Here is an 18,482-nt window from a genome sequence, read left to right on the forward strand (position 1 = left end):
TGATCACTTTCACTATCCATCACAAAGCTGGCAAATAAGCCAGCAATGCAGTAGTCCTTGACTTTTGAAAAGCTGACTTTCATAAGCTCAGGAGGCTTGTTCTCGAGGCCCTGAGAGACCATTTCACAAGGAAGGGAGTTCATGATGAGTGGTTACTCCTTAAGGAAGTGATCCTAGAAGCACAAAGGAAGTCCATCCCCACCCACAGGAAAGGTAGTAAAAACAACCCCATTGGCTCAACGGGGAACTCATGGACCTCCTACGTCTAAAAAGAGAGGCGTATAATGGATGGAGGACAGGAAACACCACTAAGGAGGAGTATACTGCACTGGCCCACACCCACAGGCAGCAAACTAGAAAAGCCAAGACTGCAACTGGCTACGTGAATCAAGGACAATAAAAAGTCCTTCTTCGGATATGTAGGGAATCGAAAGAAAAACAAGGGCAACATTGGAACCCTGCAAAACCAGCTGGGCCAGCTGACTACTGACACCCAGGAAAAAGCCAATCTACTTAATGATCAATTTGTGGCAGTTTTTCACCAACCCAAAGGGACCACCCTGCCTAACATGATGTGGGATGACTCAGGTAGATGCCCACCACTGAATATATGCCCACCATTGGCATGGATCTTGTGAGGGAGAATGTTGAGAGGCTGAGCCCCCATAAATCAGCTGGTCCAGATAAGTTGCACCCAAGAGTGCTAAAGGAACTGACAGACATCATAGCTCACCCACTGGTGAGGATATTTGGGAACTTGCAGCACTCAGGTGAAGTACCTGAAGATTGGAAGAGGGCCAATGTAGTGCCTATCTTCAAGAAGGGAAGAAAGAAAACCTGGGAAACTACAGGCTAATCAGTTTGACCTCAATCCCTGGGAAGATTTTGGAAAAAATTATCAAAGAAACCATTCTTGACAGACTAACAGAAGGCAACATTCTGAGGGATAGCCAACACAGGTTTGTTACGGGTAGCTTTGGCACCAGGGGTGGTCACCCTGCTCACCCCCCCCCCCCCTTTGCTATGACACTGGCAGGGAGCCTAGGACCAGGATATACAAGTGCTGAAAAGGAGGGAGTCAATTGATTGATACCCCCTGCCTGGCAACTGCAAACACCAGGCCCTCAAGTTTTGTGTTTTTAGACATTGTGGCTTTTCAACATCCCCGACACACAGGGAACCTTGGTTCGGGAAAGGCTTCCTGATTTCAGGGTCCCTGTACATCAGGACCTTTAAAAACTATGTGTACAGCCCAGTTGCATGCAGGGATTTTAGCCATCCCTAGCACATAGGGACCCCAAAATCAGGGAGCTTCTGAGTTCTTTAAAGTGCCTTGCCTTTAAAGTGCAAGGCATTTTAAAGTGCCTCACCCAGTGCCCCCTATGGGGCTGTGTGGCAAAGCAGGAAGGCTGTCAGGCACAGGGGTTGCCAAACTCTAGGCTTGGGCAGCACCTCTGTTCCCAGCCCACCTGCTGGGGAACCTTGTTACTTGCTCTTCTGACAGCCTGTTTTTGGTATCAGGGCTGAGGATGTCCCAGTCCTGATGCCAATCCCCATCCCAGTGCCAATGTTGACAATCAACTAATTGTCCGCATTGGCATGTGCCCATGTCCTACACATGCAATTTACAGCATTCTACAAAGGAGCTGCAAAGATGTTCCACATATTCTGGAAAATATCTTTGTGACTGGTTTGCCACTGTGGTTGTGACTGCCGCTATAGCCGTAAATGAGTTGCACTTGCAGCACTGTTACTATATATACTATTTATCACTATTAATCACACCTTCAATGTAATGTGTACCAGTGTCATTCATGACCAGCTTTTCTTGGGATAGTTTTGTCAGGGTGTGCGAGGAGGTGCAATTTGTGACCTATTTAACTATGCTGGCAAAAGCCCAAAGTCCAGGGACAGTTGTACTAGCAAGACTGTGTTTTACCAGTTCTTTAGGTCACTCAGGAAAGAGGATCAGAATAAACCAGGAAAAACACAGCTTGGCTACTGCAAGCTGCCTCCTACATTTTGAGCCCCTTGCCAGTTTCTTTGAACGGGCATAGCTTTACCAGTGAAGTATAGATATAACCCATGTCTTACCTCTCAACGAAAATATTGAAAGTGTCTGATCCCCTTTGCTAAGTTAATGCACAGTTGTGTAATGAAGGTTATGGGGTGACTGGAGCACCGACTCTGGGAGTTTGGGGTGCGTTGGGTTGGGGGGAGACACAAAAATAGCAGCAGCTGGGCTGCAGCGTGACCTCCGCATGCTGCCCCATGTGCAACTGTTACCCAGCATGATCAAGCATCCATTTATGCCTCTGCTCATGCACATAGCATAGAAATCACTTCTGGTGCACATCTCAATACTAGTTCTGACATAGTTGAATGTGCTTGTTATAGTGGATTACAGAGCTAACCAGAGCCTTACCCTGCCACCACCAAATCCTCAAAGAAAATTATTTTCAGGATCCTACCAGTCATACCTACATAACAAAGTTTGGCATCAGCTTTCCCCACTCCCTTTGCTGCTTTGCAAGTGAAAATGCCTGTGCTGCTGACTCCCACCATGCTATGTGCCTTTTCTTCATAGAAATGTGGACAGGAAAGGGGGGGAAAATGAAGTTATTGGCATTTGCAAGGTGGAAAAAAATTGTAAACAGAAAGGGTTCAATGATACTGGAAAACATTCATCCACACCTTTGACTCCCCAACCTCAAGGGCAAGGCATCTCTTTATAACTGTCAGTTGTTGGGGGAAGGCTAACACTAACACCTCTGAATCTATAGTGAGATGCCTTCTCCACTCTGCAACCACACCCCTACCATGGCAATGTTGTGGATTATTATTATAATAATTAGTACTCTTGCATTAAAATTGAATAATTCAAGTAATTATTGCTTTAAAGGAGAGTTACTTGGTAAACTTTTTTTGAAAGAATTTGAAATTATAACTCACTTTTTTGACATTCTGAATGCATAGGAAAAGGGAAAACTGAGTGACATAGGAGCTGAATGCATTTGGTGCATTGGGATATGCCGATCTGGAAAAAAAAGCACATATTGGCCTGAAGGTCCTTATTAAATAAGAATTTCTAATATGCACAGTTCTGCTGTCATTTTATCCTCATGGTTTATATGCCTTATTAACCTGTTTCTAGAAAGGAGCTCTTGCTTTTTAATGCTATTGTCCTGGTGCTTATTTTTTCAGAGCTCTAAAATTAGAATTGATCCAGGTGATCCTGTCATTTCTAAACTAAAGGCAATATTAGTTTGTTAAGCTGCAGTTTATGGAGGCCGGCTTTAGCTTCTGCCATGAACACTTATTTAAGTTAGATATAGACTAGACTTTGTCACTGAGAAATATTAAATTGTGTGTGTATTTAATAGACTGATGGAGCCTCCACATTTACATTTCTGGAGTTTAATTTAATCAGGATTCAGATATTATTTATACAGATGACTGGGGTGTAGTGAGTAATTTCCTCTTTGGATTTTTGTTTTCTTCCTTTCTTGGATTGTGATCTAATCTGTTTCATGTCTTCATTGAGCATATAATTAGTTTGCTATGGCAGGTTATACAAACTTTTTCTATTTATTATCGGTTGTTTTTTTCACACGCTTAATGTTTAGCAGTCTTTCATTATTAGAAGCATTTGTTCTTAGGAAGTATGTGTATGTGTGTGAGGAAGCATGTAAAAATAAGACGACCTAGAGGTAAGAGTAGGATCTACTGGGTGCATCTACATGAGATGCTTACTGAGCAGTAGACTAATTAGCTGCACAGTAAATGTCTTACCATCCACATGGGCACACTATTAGGCTGGAGTAAGCTATTTTATGCCACAGCAGCACGCCTGTAGATGCTAAAAGGGCTGGCTGGGGTATAAGGGTGCTTCAGTGGAGGGGCTGCCTTCCTGCTAGCCTCAAACTGAAGCACCCTCATGCATCGGAGCATTTACAAGCCACCTGCTACCTAGAGGTATGTAGAAAAAACATTTAAAGCTGTGTCTATGTCCGAATCATTCCAAATCTCTCTGAATCGATTCGGAGAGATTAAAGGGGCCTGTGATTCAGATTCGGAGATTCGGCCACTGAATCACCACTGAATCAAATCAGGGACTGAAGCTTCACACAGTCCTAATGCAGAACATTATAGAAACTTCCAGAAACATAAAAAAATGAAATCAGACTAGATGTTTGATACATATAGGGTGCAGACAAAAGTGGCTTTTTTCACCCGATCTAGTCCCTGAAAGCTTTCTACAGTCATGACATAACACACATGCACAACTGCAGAGTGCTTTTAAAATAGCTGTTCGGGTGAAAAATTAACCCTTGTCAAATCAGGTATTAGGTTAAGGTATTCTGCTTTACAGTGCGTTAGAGAACTTGTGTTCCCTGGAGGGTTAATTTTTCATACATAGGCAGGGCTGTTAACCAGAAGAGAGAGGGAAGCAAGTAGCACAAAGTTGCCAGCTTGCTCAGCCTAAGCTGGAGTGGGGTGGGATGGTACAGAGCCCCCTTGTTTCATGGCCCCCCTCCAGCTACCCCAGATGGGTATCGAGGGGAGCCAGACCAGACTTGCAAGGTGAGGGAGTTCTGTTCCACCGTGCCTCCCTCCCCCCAGCTCTAGCCAGGCCTCTTGAGAGCAGCTGCATCAGCTGCCAGCTGCTTTGTCCAGCCTGAGTCAGGGGACAGGGTGTGGAACGAAGCACCCTTGCCTCGCAGGCCTGACCTGGCTCCACCTAGTACCCCAGTCTGGGTAATGGGGGAGGGGGAGGGCATGAGGCAAGAGTGTTCCATTCTACCCCTTTCTCCTCCTGCTCAGACCCGGCAAAGCCCAGCCAGCAGCTCTGAGCTACTCACTTCCCCCTTCCCTCCCTCCTTGCTGACAACCCTGGAGCTCGGTGAGAGAGGGCAGTGCTGGACAGAGGGGTGGTTCAGCAGCCACCTCTGAGGTTGCTGGAGTGTCCCACCTGCTGGCCAGGAGGGCCAGTGCAGGCAGGCTTAATACCCTCCAGGCCAACAAACAAACGTCTGTTGGGTCAGAGGCAGGGAGGGGAGGGAACTCTAGCTCATGCTTTATGTAAAGTGTCATGAGTTAGAGCAGAAGCTTGAATATCTGTAGGCACCTATAGGGCCCTCCTTAGGTGTGGACTAATAAATTCAGAATATCATTTACTTCCTTTTTTCTAATATTCTCACAACCTTCTGTCATTTTGTAAAAGAAAATAACTTCAAAAGAAGGCTGTTGGCTACTATTAGGTTTCTGCTTCTTTTAACACTTGCTGTGCCATATAGCTCTGTGTGTATAATGTATATACACAGAGCTATATGTTTACATACGTGTGTGTGTGTGTGTGTGTGTGTGAACTATTATATATTAAAATTACACACTTACCACATTTTAATATATTCCTTCAAAACATCAACCATCGGAAGGACAGATAGGCAGCTCACTGTCAAATGACTGAAAAGTAATAGTTTACCTGTTTTGGGAAGCAAAGCACAAGGGGTCAGCTCTCCAACTCCAAACTTTTGTTACTGGCAGTTCAAAATAGCTGGCTAAATTTTGTAGTCTAGGCTGTGGGAGGAGAAGGAGAGGTTCTACTGGAAATTTTGTTTTATAACTTAATTGGTCTATGCCTTTTTTTCCCTGTCATCTGGATCTCTCTGCAAGCAAGCATAACAGAAAAAACAATGCTTTGGGGCAAATTCTGTTTTCTGGCTATCATTTAAATCAGGGGTAGCTTTGAAGTCAACTGGAAACATTTTCAACAATGCCTCTTTGTCTTCCAATTAAACTTAGATTCCTAAATATTTAAATCAGTTTTGAAAGTAGCTGAATTAAGTTACTGGTGCTTTAAACTGTAGCAGAATTTAGTCCCACTTCTTCATTTTTCTGTCATTCTTGATCACAGACACATTCAACCTATACAAAACAGTGCACAAAACTATACTGCTGCAGATGTGCTTTGGCTTTTCCCACAAACTGCACTATGAGCTGTAAACCATATTTCATCCACTAATAGCAGAAGTTTCAGAGTTGGATGTCATATCTGACTGTTTGTGGTTCTGAAAAATATACTCAGTACCTACATTAAATTTACAGAATAGATATCCTCAACAGTAAGTGGGACTAGAATATAAGTTTCAAAGTCCTTTCATTTGCTTGAGTTTGATGTAATGCCAGTGATAAAGTTACAGTGGTATATCCTAAGAGACATATGACATCATGGAGAATGGCAGCAGAGGACACCATTTTTAGGGAACTAACATTTATTTTCTGCTTACCTCCTCTTTCAAGCAAGTGGTCAACTTATATCAGACAGTGACTTCAAAAAGGTTCCTTGATAGTTTTGCTAAATTAATCCCAGTGTTGCTTTCAAGCTGATTCCCAACTTAATAAGATTTCCCTTTTCATCCTGGAATGGTGGTTCTGACAATAATGATTTTGAATGAAAAACCTAATGTCTCTTCCATGGCTTTGCCAGTATTTGAGGCTTGTCTTATGAATTCCCTCCATGAAATGGGTTCCACATGACAACATTGAATCATTATGGGTTCCACATGACAACATTGAATCATTATGCAATAGTAGTAGTAATAATGTATTTACAGCTTTTGCTAAAACATTGCAATACAATGAACTGTAAAAATTACATTTAATAATAAAATTTATATAATTTATCTTTTTTTTTTTTTTTGCTAAAAGCATAAAATAAGGTTATACATTCTGCCAGTTTAAACAGCTGTTTAAGCATTAAACAGAAAATTAGATCATAATATACAATGATACAAGAATTAGATAAAATGAAGCTGTGGAAAGTAAAGTAAAACAGGAAAATTCTATTTAATTTTGGCTCTTATTCTTTGTGCAAATAATACAAATGCACATACAGAGTATAAAACAGGCTCTGAGTTATTAGAGGGAAGCCAAGTTGTGTTTTCTTCAGTATTTAAAATGTTCCACTATTGAAGAGATCCATTTTCCTCTTATTCCTTTAAAGAAGGAATAAGACCACGAATAGTGATTTAAGTCATCTATCTTATTCTTCCCACAAGAACATATTCTGTCTGAATAGGGGGTCTGACACCACCTGCCCAGAACAACTGCAGATCTCATTAGAATGAATTGCAATCTAGTACTGGCCTCTCCTTATTGGTTTCTTGTTTTGTAACACAGATAGATGGGTTTCTAGTCCAAATGAGAACTTTGTTAACCTCAAAAAAGAGGAAGCTTGCGAAAGTCTCATTTCCTGCATACCTGTCTTTGTGCTGGCATCTTTAATTCTTAAATGTATTAAATGTACTAAATTAATTCTTAAATCATGCTGAAAATATTAGGTCAGTGATCCTCAGTACATTACTTACGTCATTTGTTTGGAAGATATTATTTAACCATCCAAACAAGGGTTTATATTTGGATAAGGACACTAAAATACATTTTTAGAGTATCTAGTAGACATAAAAGATTTCATTTTCATCTAGTAATTTAGAATTCTTAATTGAGCTAATGGGCTTACATTGATCAGTCCCATTTCAGAGCACATGAATAACTATGTTAATTGAAAAAAACTGCCATAAACTCCTCATACAACAGTTTATACAAGGATTTGCCAATTAGGCACAAAATAAATATTCAGCTTCCATCTCAAATGTTCTGGCATTACTTTTAACATGTTTAGTATTCAGATTTATACCTCTGCATTAAGTGTTATGTTTCTTGAGGCAAATGTATATCTAAGTGTCTTCAAGGGCAACTACAGTAAATTAACAGACCTATCTCTGCTAAATACAGTGATTACTCCTTTCACTGTTCTAACTCCAAACCAACTTGCCCATGTGTAGGAGCCAGCTCGGGTGAATTCCTTGATTGAGCTTTATGGAATTTCCTCTAATGTGTGAGAGTCACTGTGCATGTTGGGGAAGAGAGTATTTTTGTTTTGGTAGTTTTGGGCTACTCTGCTGGGTCCCTACTTGACTGCTCAGCTACAGATCTGTCCACTTTATGTTCCTTCTAAGAAGACTAAGAACACTTAGGGCATTGAGGAATGGTGGGCATGTGTTGGTTGCAAGTCTTTGAGGTCATTGGGGTTTTGGAGAGGAAAGTGGGAAAGGGTAAGACAGTTGGTCTTGAATTAAAATGAATTAAAATGTCTTATTTCACCTTCATTTAGGTCCTAGAGGCTTGGGCTGCTTGATTGGTACCATTCATGCAAAACGGCTGTGTTCTTAGCCACTGGAAAGATCCCATAGGGTTTTTCTCCTGTGGTGTTTGATGAGGTTCTTTCTTGCGCTATATCCTTCTTCCCCAATCACATTTTTTTTCAATATGCACATAAGTCCATTCAGCAGGTTACGGAGGAGCCAGTCATACAACTGTATTTCATATGACTCAGTCCCTGTGGTAAAATGCCTGCCCAAGTATTTGGACATGGTTGGGGATGAATGAAAGTTAAATGGCTGAAGCATAGATAACATGAAACCAGTGATGGTAGTATGAAGAGAGCAATGCAAAGCTATGATGAAGATTAGATGTACACGATTAACTTAATATGTCTCTCTGCCTTTGCCACTAGTATTTATAGTCTTGGAATGATGTTTTATCCCCAGGTTCTGTTAAATAGCAATCAGTTCATTTTTACAGAACATGGAGTTTCTTGCACTGAGTATGACATTAGTGTTTTGTGATGACAGATTCATGGTTTGTGTGTGTTTTAGTTTTATAAAACTTAGAATAATTTTGGGCTTTCCTGCTAATTTTGCTTCTGTCTCTACTACAATGCCACACTTCATACCAGCAGCAGTTCTTGAACTGGACATGGGTAGTGGCTAGCAGAGCATCTTCCATGAGGGTTTGTAATTAGATCCTTTACTCTGCTGTCCTTTGCAGGCCAGTTAGCTCTGCTAGTAATTCCTCAGGAAGTTCAGTTCCAACCAAACAAATTTAGACAACTTTGTGTCTGATTACGCAAATAGAACAAACCAAAATCCTCTATCCTCTCCAGACATTAGGAGAAGAGTTACTTTCTGCCCTGGTTTTTCCCCAACAGCCTAGCTTCTTCTCCTTGCAAGCTATTTCCTCACAACTTGCTTCCCTTCTGCTCTCTCCTCAGGGGTTTTAAGTAGAGGTATGCAAAATGGGCCATATTCAATTAAGATTTGGATTCAGCCTGAATCAAGGATAGTGATTCAATTTATTGATCTGGATCACTGTCCCCAATTCAATTCAGCCAAATCCGAATCTGACGATTCAATGCAGGTTTGGAGAATCAGCGATTCAGCCATAGACACAGCTTTAAATGTTTTTTTTTACATACCTTGAGGTACCGGCATGGCTCCCACAGGAGCATGGGGGGGGGGGTGCTTGGCAGCAAACCCAAAGTGGACCCACTTCTGGGTCCACTGCCAAGCATGCTGGGGGGCACCCCTGCCCCCCAGCTTGGTGATCAGCTATGTGGGGACCTTGGGTACCCCCAGACCCAGAAGGCACCAGTAGTCAAGCTGGGGAGGTGGGAGGGGGGGCCCCAGCATGCTCCCCAGCGGACCCAGAAATGGACCAGAAGTGTATGGCTGTACACTGGCCTCTCAAGAGACTCTATTTTTTCAATTAAATTCAAAGTCTTACATGTTCTAAACCCAATAATAGGCACCAATTTTATTGGAACAATTATGAACTGAACCTTTACCATAGTAAACTGCTTAACAGTTCACATATGTGTTTAATTTATTCCCTCAATAATAAAATGGTGTTAGCTTAGCCTGTGCCTCTGTATCCAATTTAAAACTGAACATCAGTCTGTTTATCTCCAAAGTGAATGTCCAATCCTCAGATAAACTGACTTTCTTTCAGCATTCCAGTGAACAATTCCTCCACCTTTTCATTGCATAAAGTTGTGCGCTATGTTTTTTTGTGATGTCCATCCTGTTTCTGTATGCAACTTTTGCAAAATGGTTAACTCTATTGAACTTGTGCAGCACTTTTCAAATGGTGGACACTGGATAGTGTTATATCTCCAAGCAACTCACTTTTGCTTCTGGTGATCTGCTCTGCAGTGAAGTTCTCTGCACTGTACTGTCTATGCATTGCTTTGGGCCTCAGTGATTCTGTAATCCTGTCCAGTTCAGTTGGCTGGTCCTTCAGCTTCTGCAGTCTGATATTCATAACTAACAAAGCCTGGCAAAGTCTAGTCGCTTTCTCCAAAATGAGTTCAATATGTTCTAACAGCTTTTTCCTAAACTGTATATCACTGATCTCCAATACAATGTGGTCTTTAAAGGTCTGTTAACTCTCCAAAGTTACAAGTCTGACTCATATGATCTGTCCACAAAATGGCCCTTCACAGTACTAACATTTCCACAGTATTCATTGGCCCTTCCCAATGTCCAGTTTTTTCTATCCCTATCCATTTCTCTACCAGCACATCCTCCTTAGTCTCTGTAGCTCTTCTCTTTCATTTAGCCTCTCACCTCCCTGCACTTGCTAATTCCTGGCTCGACAAGCAGATCATAAGCTAACACCCAGAAAGCAGTGTTCATGGAGAATTAAAGGTTTCCATCTGTGTGAAAGTCAGAATGGGACAGAATTTTTTTTATGTAAGAATAGCATTCTGCTCATACCGCTGCTGGAAGGAAGGGCTCTTGGACCTTCTGCATAAATACCCTTTGTAAGACACCCTTGGAATCATCTGTTCTCCCCAGTATCAACATTGGAACTGGTCCATTTCCTATGTCTTAAAATCAATAGAAGCTCTCTAGATAAAATCCAATTCCTGTGCATTACCTTGGAAAATGTAAGGGCTAGATTATATATCAGTTTAAAACAAGTTAAACCAGATTGATGCTTAAAGGTTTTTCCATTGCTACTAAAAACATTAAAGATGGGCAGTATTATTCTTTTTGTGTATTATTTAATTTTTTTCTGGCACCATATGAGGTTGAATTTCATATATTTCTGTTGTTTCCATTGATTAGAACTCTATTTTGCACCAATAAAGCATTGTGAATACAATAAGTCTCTTCATGCCTGTTTAAAGACCAGATTTAATTTAGTCCCTCTCTATTTGTTTTCTTTGATAGAAATTGAGGCATTCATATTTATAACCCTTTTGTTTTTCAGCATCTCCCAGATGGCTCTCCCCCAACTGCACATGCTGAATTTTATCTTTTACCAGATCCCAATGAAGTCAGTAGGAGGAAAACAAAAGCAGTTCCAAAAAGCACTGACCCTACTTATAATGAAATTGTGAGTGATATCCATTTTCTTGCCTCCTTTCTTGTTTTTCTTGTCTACTCCTTTACTGTAATAACATTACTGCAGTATTGAGAGCTGCAAAAACTGGTACAGTCAAATAACAGGGATGTATCCAAAGGTGAAGCATAAAAGTTAATGGTCTTCTGTTTTGCTTCCCCTGCTCAGTGGCAAGACAGAATCTTTATGCGTCTTTCTTTAGGAAAACTTCGGTTTACTGTTCAATCCTGTACTGTGATTATAATTCCAAATTAGAGCACTAAACCTGAACATCCATTGCACTAAAAGTAAGCTTAACTCTTTATTCACATTTATGCTATAACATAAAATACAAAATGAATTAATATATTAATTCAATCTTGTATATATAAAATAGACAACTGAACTAGCTTTCTACTCTGTTAAATAATAGCAGAAATAACAAATGCCTCTTTTTTCATGCCAAAGTGCTAATGTTATAGACCTGCATGTAATACTTCATTTACCACTGAAGTACAGGCAACTCGGAGGCAAAAGGCAGCAGCAGTACAGCTACTCAGAGGAATAGGCAGGGAGGAAAGAAGACATGCCTACTTATACAGTAGGTAAATGTAAGACAGGAATAGGTTTTAGGGCACACATCAAGTTAATCATCTGGGATTAGAATCCATGTCTTTTTTTTCCTAGTCCTGTATTTCTAGACAGTATTCTTATTTCATATAAAATTGATTGTTGGACATATTTAGTTCTACTGTATACTTTCAGTGCATGTTGTAAGCAGATGACATTTACGCTAATAGTTGAAGCGGGTAGAAGTTGATCCTTTGCCTCCCTGTGTCACCACCAGTCAAATTAAATGGAAATGGACTTTACTTATCCAATATGTTCTATCAGCTTGTGCTATTAAAGTTAGAATGAAATAGGGTTACCTGAGGTTGACCTGTCAGAAAAGCACTTCCTATATATTAAAAATGCCTTATATATAAAGGAAACCCTCGCTATTTGTGGGTTCGGCATTCATGGTTTCAAATATTCACGAATGCCAAAACCCACATTTTAAATACCCTTTATACACTTACAGGAGCTCCTTAGGAGCTCTGCACTTGCTGCCACTGGGCTTCTGCTGCCGCTGCCGGGCTCCCACCACTGCCGCTGTTCTCCTGCCATCGCCACCGGAGCCATGTGTGTCCCCCCCAGCCACCGGGAGCACTGTGTTCATGAACGCAGACTGTGTTCATGAACACAGTGCCTTATTCATGGATTTCACCATTCATGGGGATACGAGAACGTATACCCCGTGAATGGCAAGGATTGCCTGTATTGGCTTCATCATGAAATTCTCCACTTTTGTGATGGAGAGTGACAAGCAACCTGGGAGGGAAATTAATTTTGGCCTAGGACAGATGAGAAACCTTTTCCTCTTATGAAAAGTGCCATACTCTATGCATTCTCTGGATTTTAACCCCCACACACATGCTACTTGATGCTACAGCATCTACTTCACAAGTTTAGATGGCCTCACTGAAGACATGTAGTTTCGTAGACTTTGGGTGTGTCTACACGTGCATTTGATCTGGGTGCAATTTACCCATGAGTAAACTACTTGCAAGTGAATGCTTCTGGGTAGGCCTTTACACATGCAGGGTCTCAGGAACAGATTTTCTGCTTATGGCAGCAATCTGCCCCCCACGTCCGCTGGCCCTTCACCAGCCCCCTACAGCAGTCAGGGGGAGCTCTAGGCTGGCAGAGAGCATAGGGCTGACAGACAGCTGCCTCCTGGCAGGGGCTGAGAGATTGTTCCTGCCCCCAGGGGTCTGCCTGTGCTGGGGCCTTTCACCTCTTTACAAGCCCTGCACCTCGATCACTCAGTTGAAGCATAGGGCTGGGACCTGCCCCTGACTGGGACAGTTCCCATCTGCTGAGCTGGAGAGCCTCCACAATCACAGAGCTAGGCAGGAAACAGGCTGTCCAGCCCCTGCCACCTGGGGAGCAAGGGCTCTGAGATCAGGGAGTGGGGATTGGGAAATCCTTCTCTCCCAGTGCCAACTCTGCAGTTGTGGAGCTGGAGCTGAGATCTTTATCTTCCAGTCCAAGCCCCATGGTCATGGAGCTGGTGCTGGTAGAGAAGGATCTCCCACCCTGGGCCCCACAACCCTGGGGCTCAGGCTAGGAGATAAAGATCTCCCAGTCCTGGCCCCACAATCATGGAATGAGAGCTGGGAGCTCCCTCCTGCCGGGGCAGGGGGACATTGTCCCCACTTCCCAGCAACAGCAGCTCCCAGGGCAGGGAGCAATCTCTTGCCCCATGCTGTCCAGCTGACCAGAAGAACATTTGCTCCTGCTCAGGGGTCTACACATGCACTACTGCTCAGTTACTTATCTTGAGTAAATTTGGTACTTGCATTTTCAGGTAGCAAATTTACTCATGATTAGAGCTAATTACTGTGCAGTAAACATTTGCATGTGTAGACACAGACACTTACTGTGCAGTAATTAGCTCTACTGCACCGTAAAACATCTCATGTAGATGCACACTCTGAGTGTTTCATACCTGAAGATTTTAACACTATTTAACAACCGCTATGGTTATTCTACTTCATGTGATGCTATTTGGCATGCATTTTTCATGCATGCAATTATGGGACTGATACAGAAGTTGTGAGCCCCAGGGTATCAAAAAGAACAACTAAAACATGAATCAGCTTTCTTTTAAGCTAGTTACAGTCCAAAAGGCTGCATCAAGAAATGTACTACCTTTTTTATTTCAGTTCACGGGCTTTTATTTAAGACAAAAACCCAGAAGTCAATTGTATATTTAATTTTTCTCTCTATTGGAGTTTGACATTTTTTTTTAAATATTCCTCTCTCTGGTATTTTTGGTTTTAGTTTTGCAGTTTGGTTTTGTGTAACTGCCTGCAGCAAATTATATGCCTTATAAAAAATCTTATTTTTGTTTTCTTTTTTCTGCATGTGTAAAGTTGTGATGATATGAAAGTCTAGGAAAGTAACACTAACACTGGGGGGTTTTTTGTTTGTTTTTTGGAGATGCCTATAATGCGGATATATTTTTGCTACTCCTGTTGGATTTTGGAGTTTATTGCATTGAAAAAAATGTAATCTTGATTTAGAGGAATGCATTAAAAAGAGATGAAGAGGAGTGTAAACAAGATAAGGAGAAATAGAATGGAGAAAAAGAGATGCATGGTCAGAGAAAGAGAATTACTGATATTGTGACACATGAAGAGGAACGAGCCAGCATCATTCAGGAAGTCCAAAGATTCTCTTTGTCTGTGAAAACAGTTGCAAGAAGCAAGTAAGAAGAATGCAACAAACAGAATTAAGCCTAAATAATTCAGACTTCCCAACAGCAGTGCTGTGAAACTTCCACCTGATAAAAAGAAAAATGAATGGAGCATAAAGCATTATTGCCCCTTTAAAACATTTGTTTGGTGACTCTTGGTGGAACTCAGGGTTGTGTCCCCATGAGCAGAAATGTGTATTTACCTGGGGACAAATAGCAGTGGCACACTTTGTGCCACTGCTACTTGTCCCTGGGTAAAGCCTGTGCCACACACTCTGGCATGCAACAGGTTGCCCTGAGTGGGGTAGGGGAAGTTGGGGCCAGCAGTTGTGCTGACCCCAGCAGCCTTACCTGGGGTCAGGCTGCTCCGACTGGATTCCACATGCTGTGCATGAATATGCTCCAGATTTTTTTTTTCCTAGGTATACGTTAAAGTGGTGTGCTGAGGAGCAAAAGACCTGTTGCATTCTCCAGTTTTTTAATCCACGAATGCAATGTTCATATTCCATAATTAACCTTAGTATGTTCATATAGGGTATGTGTATAGTTATGTTTGTCTAAATGTCCATCTGTCCAGATATTGGGGGGGGGGAATTAAATCAGGCCAAAAATGGTGGGCACAATATGAGGCAGTTCACCTCAGTAGATAAACTAACTTAGATTGGAACAGCTTAGCCTGATCTGTCAAAAGACTGCACATGTTTGGAGCACAGCCTCCCAGGTTGGGAAATCCTAGCTGCTTGCTTCACCCGTAGTGTTGCACTCTTCCTACATCCCCCCCTGCAGACTCATCAAACCCCATCCCCAATCCTGCAAACTCCCCCATGGACCTGCTAGCCCTCCCGAACAATCCTGCCCATCCTCCCCTCCCCCCACCAAGTTTCTTATGCCAGGTTCTCAGCAGAGTTTTCAGCACCGATGAACATTTGCACATGCCACTCCTGATCTACGATTATGAGGCTTAAAGCTATAGACCAGGTGTGGTGAATGTACATACCCATAGTATCAAGAATAGGCTTTAAACTGTTATTCTGTGTAATTTTCTAAAGGGTTGTTCACTAAGCTTTCTCACTAAACAGAAGAACATCCTAATACTGATAATACCAGCTAACTTTTGAGTTCTGTTTACCTCAAATTGACCCCAGTCCTCTGACTATCACATCCATAGTTTTTACTGGGCTGTCTAAGTTCCTTGTATTTAACATGTTAGTGATGATACCATTTAAGTACATATATTACTTATAGAGTTCACATTTGGACACTAAGTGTGTGGACACACAAAAGCTTGAAGCCCTTTCCAAGAAGGAATGTTTCAAAAGGGCAGCAGCTGGTAAATTTTAATTGTCATGTGTGAACAAGCAGAGAATGATTCAAAAGCAGTAAAATCACTCCGACTTTGACCCTGGATGGAAGAGTGTTAAAGTTGGAGCAGTTTTGCTGCATCTGAATCATTGTCAGCTTTTTCACACAGAAGAATTAAACTTTACCAGCTGCTGCCCTTTTCAAATGTTTCTCTTTTGAATGGGTTCCAGGTGCTTATATGTCTACACCCTGATAGCAAGAAGATTCCAGATTTACTCCCTAAGCATCTTTGCACCCCACAAATAGCATTTATACAAGCAAGGCCAGCAATTTTCAAAGAAGAATTTCCATCTCTCTTTGGTGTATTTCTTTAGCCTTGAACAGTTTGAAATCTTTTAGAAATATTGATGAAAAGAAAATATAGTTGGGGGGGGGGTTTAAGAAAAGTCCTTCTATATTTCAACATTTAATTGGAAATAAACACAGTAAAACACAGATAAAATTCTGAGCTACTGTGTGACTGCATGATGTGCCCACAGGATTTATATGATGATAATGTAAGTTACACTGAACCATTGCAATGCACATATTGTACATACTAAATGAATATGAAAAAAACGAAACTGAAACAAACAGTACTAGCTCCTCTTAATTTTGATGTAAGAATAACATCATCTTTCAAAGGAGTTTTATGGTTGCTAAAACAACAACTTGTATATTTTTCTCAAATTATCTGTCTGTCCATGTTAGGGTTTTATACTGTGCAACCCATCACTTCATCTGAAAACAGACATCAATTTTTTGCCACCATAAAAACTTTTATGGTGGCCCAAAACCTAAACAAACAGATGGCAAAGTCTCTTGTCACACCACAAATGCCCAAATTGTGGCGCAACAATAGGTGGTATAAATGTGTACCACTTTTTTTACAGTGGACATTTGTTTTCTTTCTGTTGGAAGAGTGTGGGCAGCCCAGAGGTGCCTGCACTCTCCAGCCACCATGGGCAGGCCTCTCCTGCAGGGGAATTCCTGGCAGGATCCAGCCACTGAAGTCCTGGGAGTGCCTGCCTGGGTTCCCCTGCTTATGAAGGTGCACCCTGGGACTCCCCCTGAGAATCCTCCCAATAGGAGATTCCCCGAGCGTATCACACTGCAAACCCCTACTTGTGACATGCTTTTGCAAATGGGGGAACTGTAGCAAGGGATTCCCCAGGTGTACCTATTAGGTTGCCATGCCCCTACTCAGGGTGCACCCCAGGGTTCGCCCATTTGCAGAGGTACACCCTGAGTTGGTTCCTCCATTCACAGTTGTCTCACAGGATCAGGCCTAGGAAGCACCAGAAGTAGCAGGGGCCTGTCTCTACCAAACAACAGGTGATGTCTGTGTGGCCCATTGAAGTGGGCCACCTCTTCTGGGACAAATCCTGGGACAGATGATCCCACTTGAAGAACAGCAACAGTTTATAGCCTTTGTTATCCAAGTGCCTTTTGTAAAAAAACAATAGCAATAGCAAAGTCTTTGGGCTTTAAAAAATCTCTGGTATTTCTCTCTGCTTAGAGTCAAAATGCTGCTTGCAGTATGGGTTTTTTTGTTTTTGTTTTTGCAGAGAGCAGATTGCATGCTATTTATTTTTTTTTATCTGAGAATTCATGGTGGATTAAAAGTCCAGGTTTAAAACTTCCTGGCAGATGTTCAGTTGTTCGAGTTTAGTAGCCTAAGCTAACAGAAGCTCTTTTATTTCAAATATGTGTAAGGCCAAATTTGTCTCTAATCTAAGTTTGTTGACTTTGGTGCATTTGGTTCATAGTTTGTCGTTTGAGATTCACCATGTCAGTTCAAATCAAACCTAGAGTTTTGATGCGGGTTTTTTAATATAAGTAATATATGCAAATAAATGGTTGGAGCTATCTAAAATATTATTTTTTCTTATTTTTTTCTGTTTTACTCTATATGATTGCAGGTTGTTTATGATGCTGTAACAGAACTCCAAGGACGTGTGCTAAAGCTTATTGTGAAAAGCAAAGGAACATTTGTGGGAGCTATTAACATTGAGCTGAACAGTGTCCAGTTAAATGAAGAAAAGTGGTACCCATTGGGGAACAGTATAATTTGAATATTGCCTTGGACAATTACATTATTTATTCATTAATATTTCTTTGTCTGTTTCTTATGACCAATATTGTTATATTACCTGACATATTTGCCTTTGAGAGTATAATGTACAGTAGGCCACTAACCACATACATTAAGTTACTAATCCCAAGGAAAGTATAATCACTTTTTTATGGCCCATTGCCATTCAGCTCTCTCCATATATTTGCTATCCTCTACTTGAAACAAGTTTCCATTAGCATGGGTATAAGAAGGCATATGCCAGTATCTTGCAGCATTCAGTTGCAGTTACCTGGGGCAACTTTTTCTATGGCAACAGGTAAGATTTTTGTTCCTACTGAACACTGTTGGTCATATACTGCTAGATGTGTTTTGTATAAAAACTAAAATCAAAGTGTGGCTGGAACCTGATCCAAAGCCAATTTAAGTCAATGGTAGTCTCCCATTGAGTTGGATAGACTTAGGATCAAGCCAACATTAAACTTTTTGATCCAGGTTCATTCTTGTTGTGGTTACTTTGATAATGGCAGAGTTATG

General features: G+C 41.4%; 1 protein-coding gene across 1 annotated transcript in view; it reads left to right on the plus strand.

Annotated features, from left to right (window-relative positions):
• Positions 1–18,445, plus strand: part of PIK3C2G (phosphatidylinositol-4-phosphate 3-kinase catalytic subunit type 2 gamma) — a 372,292-nt gene extending 353,847 nt beyond the window's left edge. The window contains 2 exon segments of the mRNA XM_059726204.1: positions 11,119–11,244; positions 17,794–18,445. Coding sequence (XP_059582187.1) covers positions 11,119–11,244; positions 17,794–17,946 — 279 coding nt within the window. The 3' untranslated portion in view covers positions 17,947–18,445.
• Positions 18,446–18,482: the final 37 nt, after the last annotated feature.

The sequence above is a fragment of the Alligator mississippiensis genome, chromosome 4 (genome assembly GCF_030867095.1).
Source record: "Alligator mississippiensis isolate rAllMis1 chromosome 4, rAllMis1, whole genome shotgun sequence".
In the NCBI taxonomy this organism is placed as follows: Eukaryota; Metazoa; Chordata; order Crocodylia; family Alligatoridae; genus Alligator; species Alligator mississippiensis.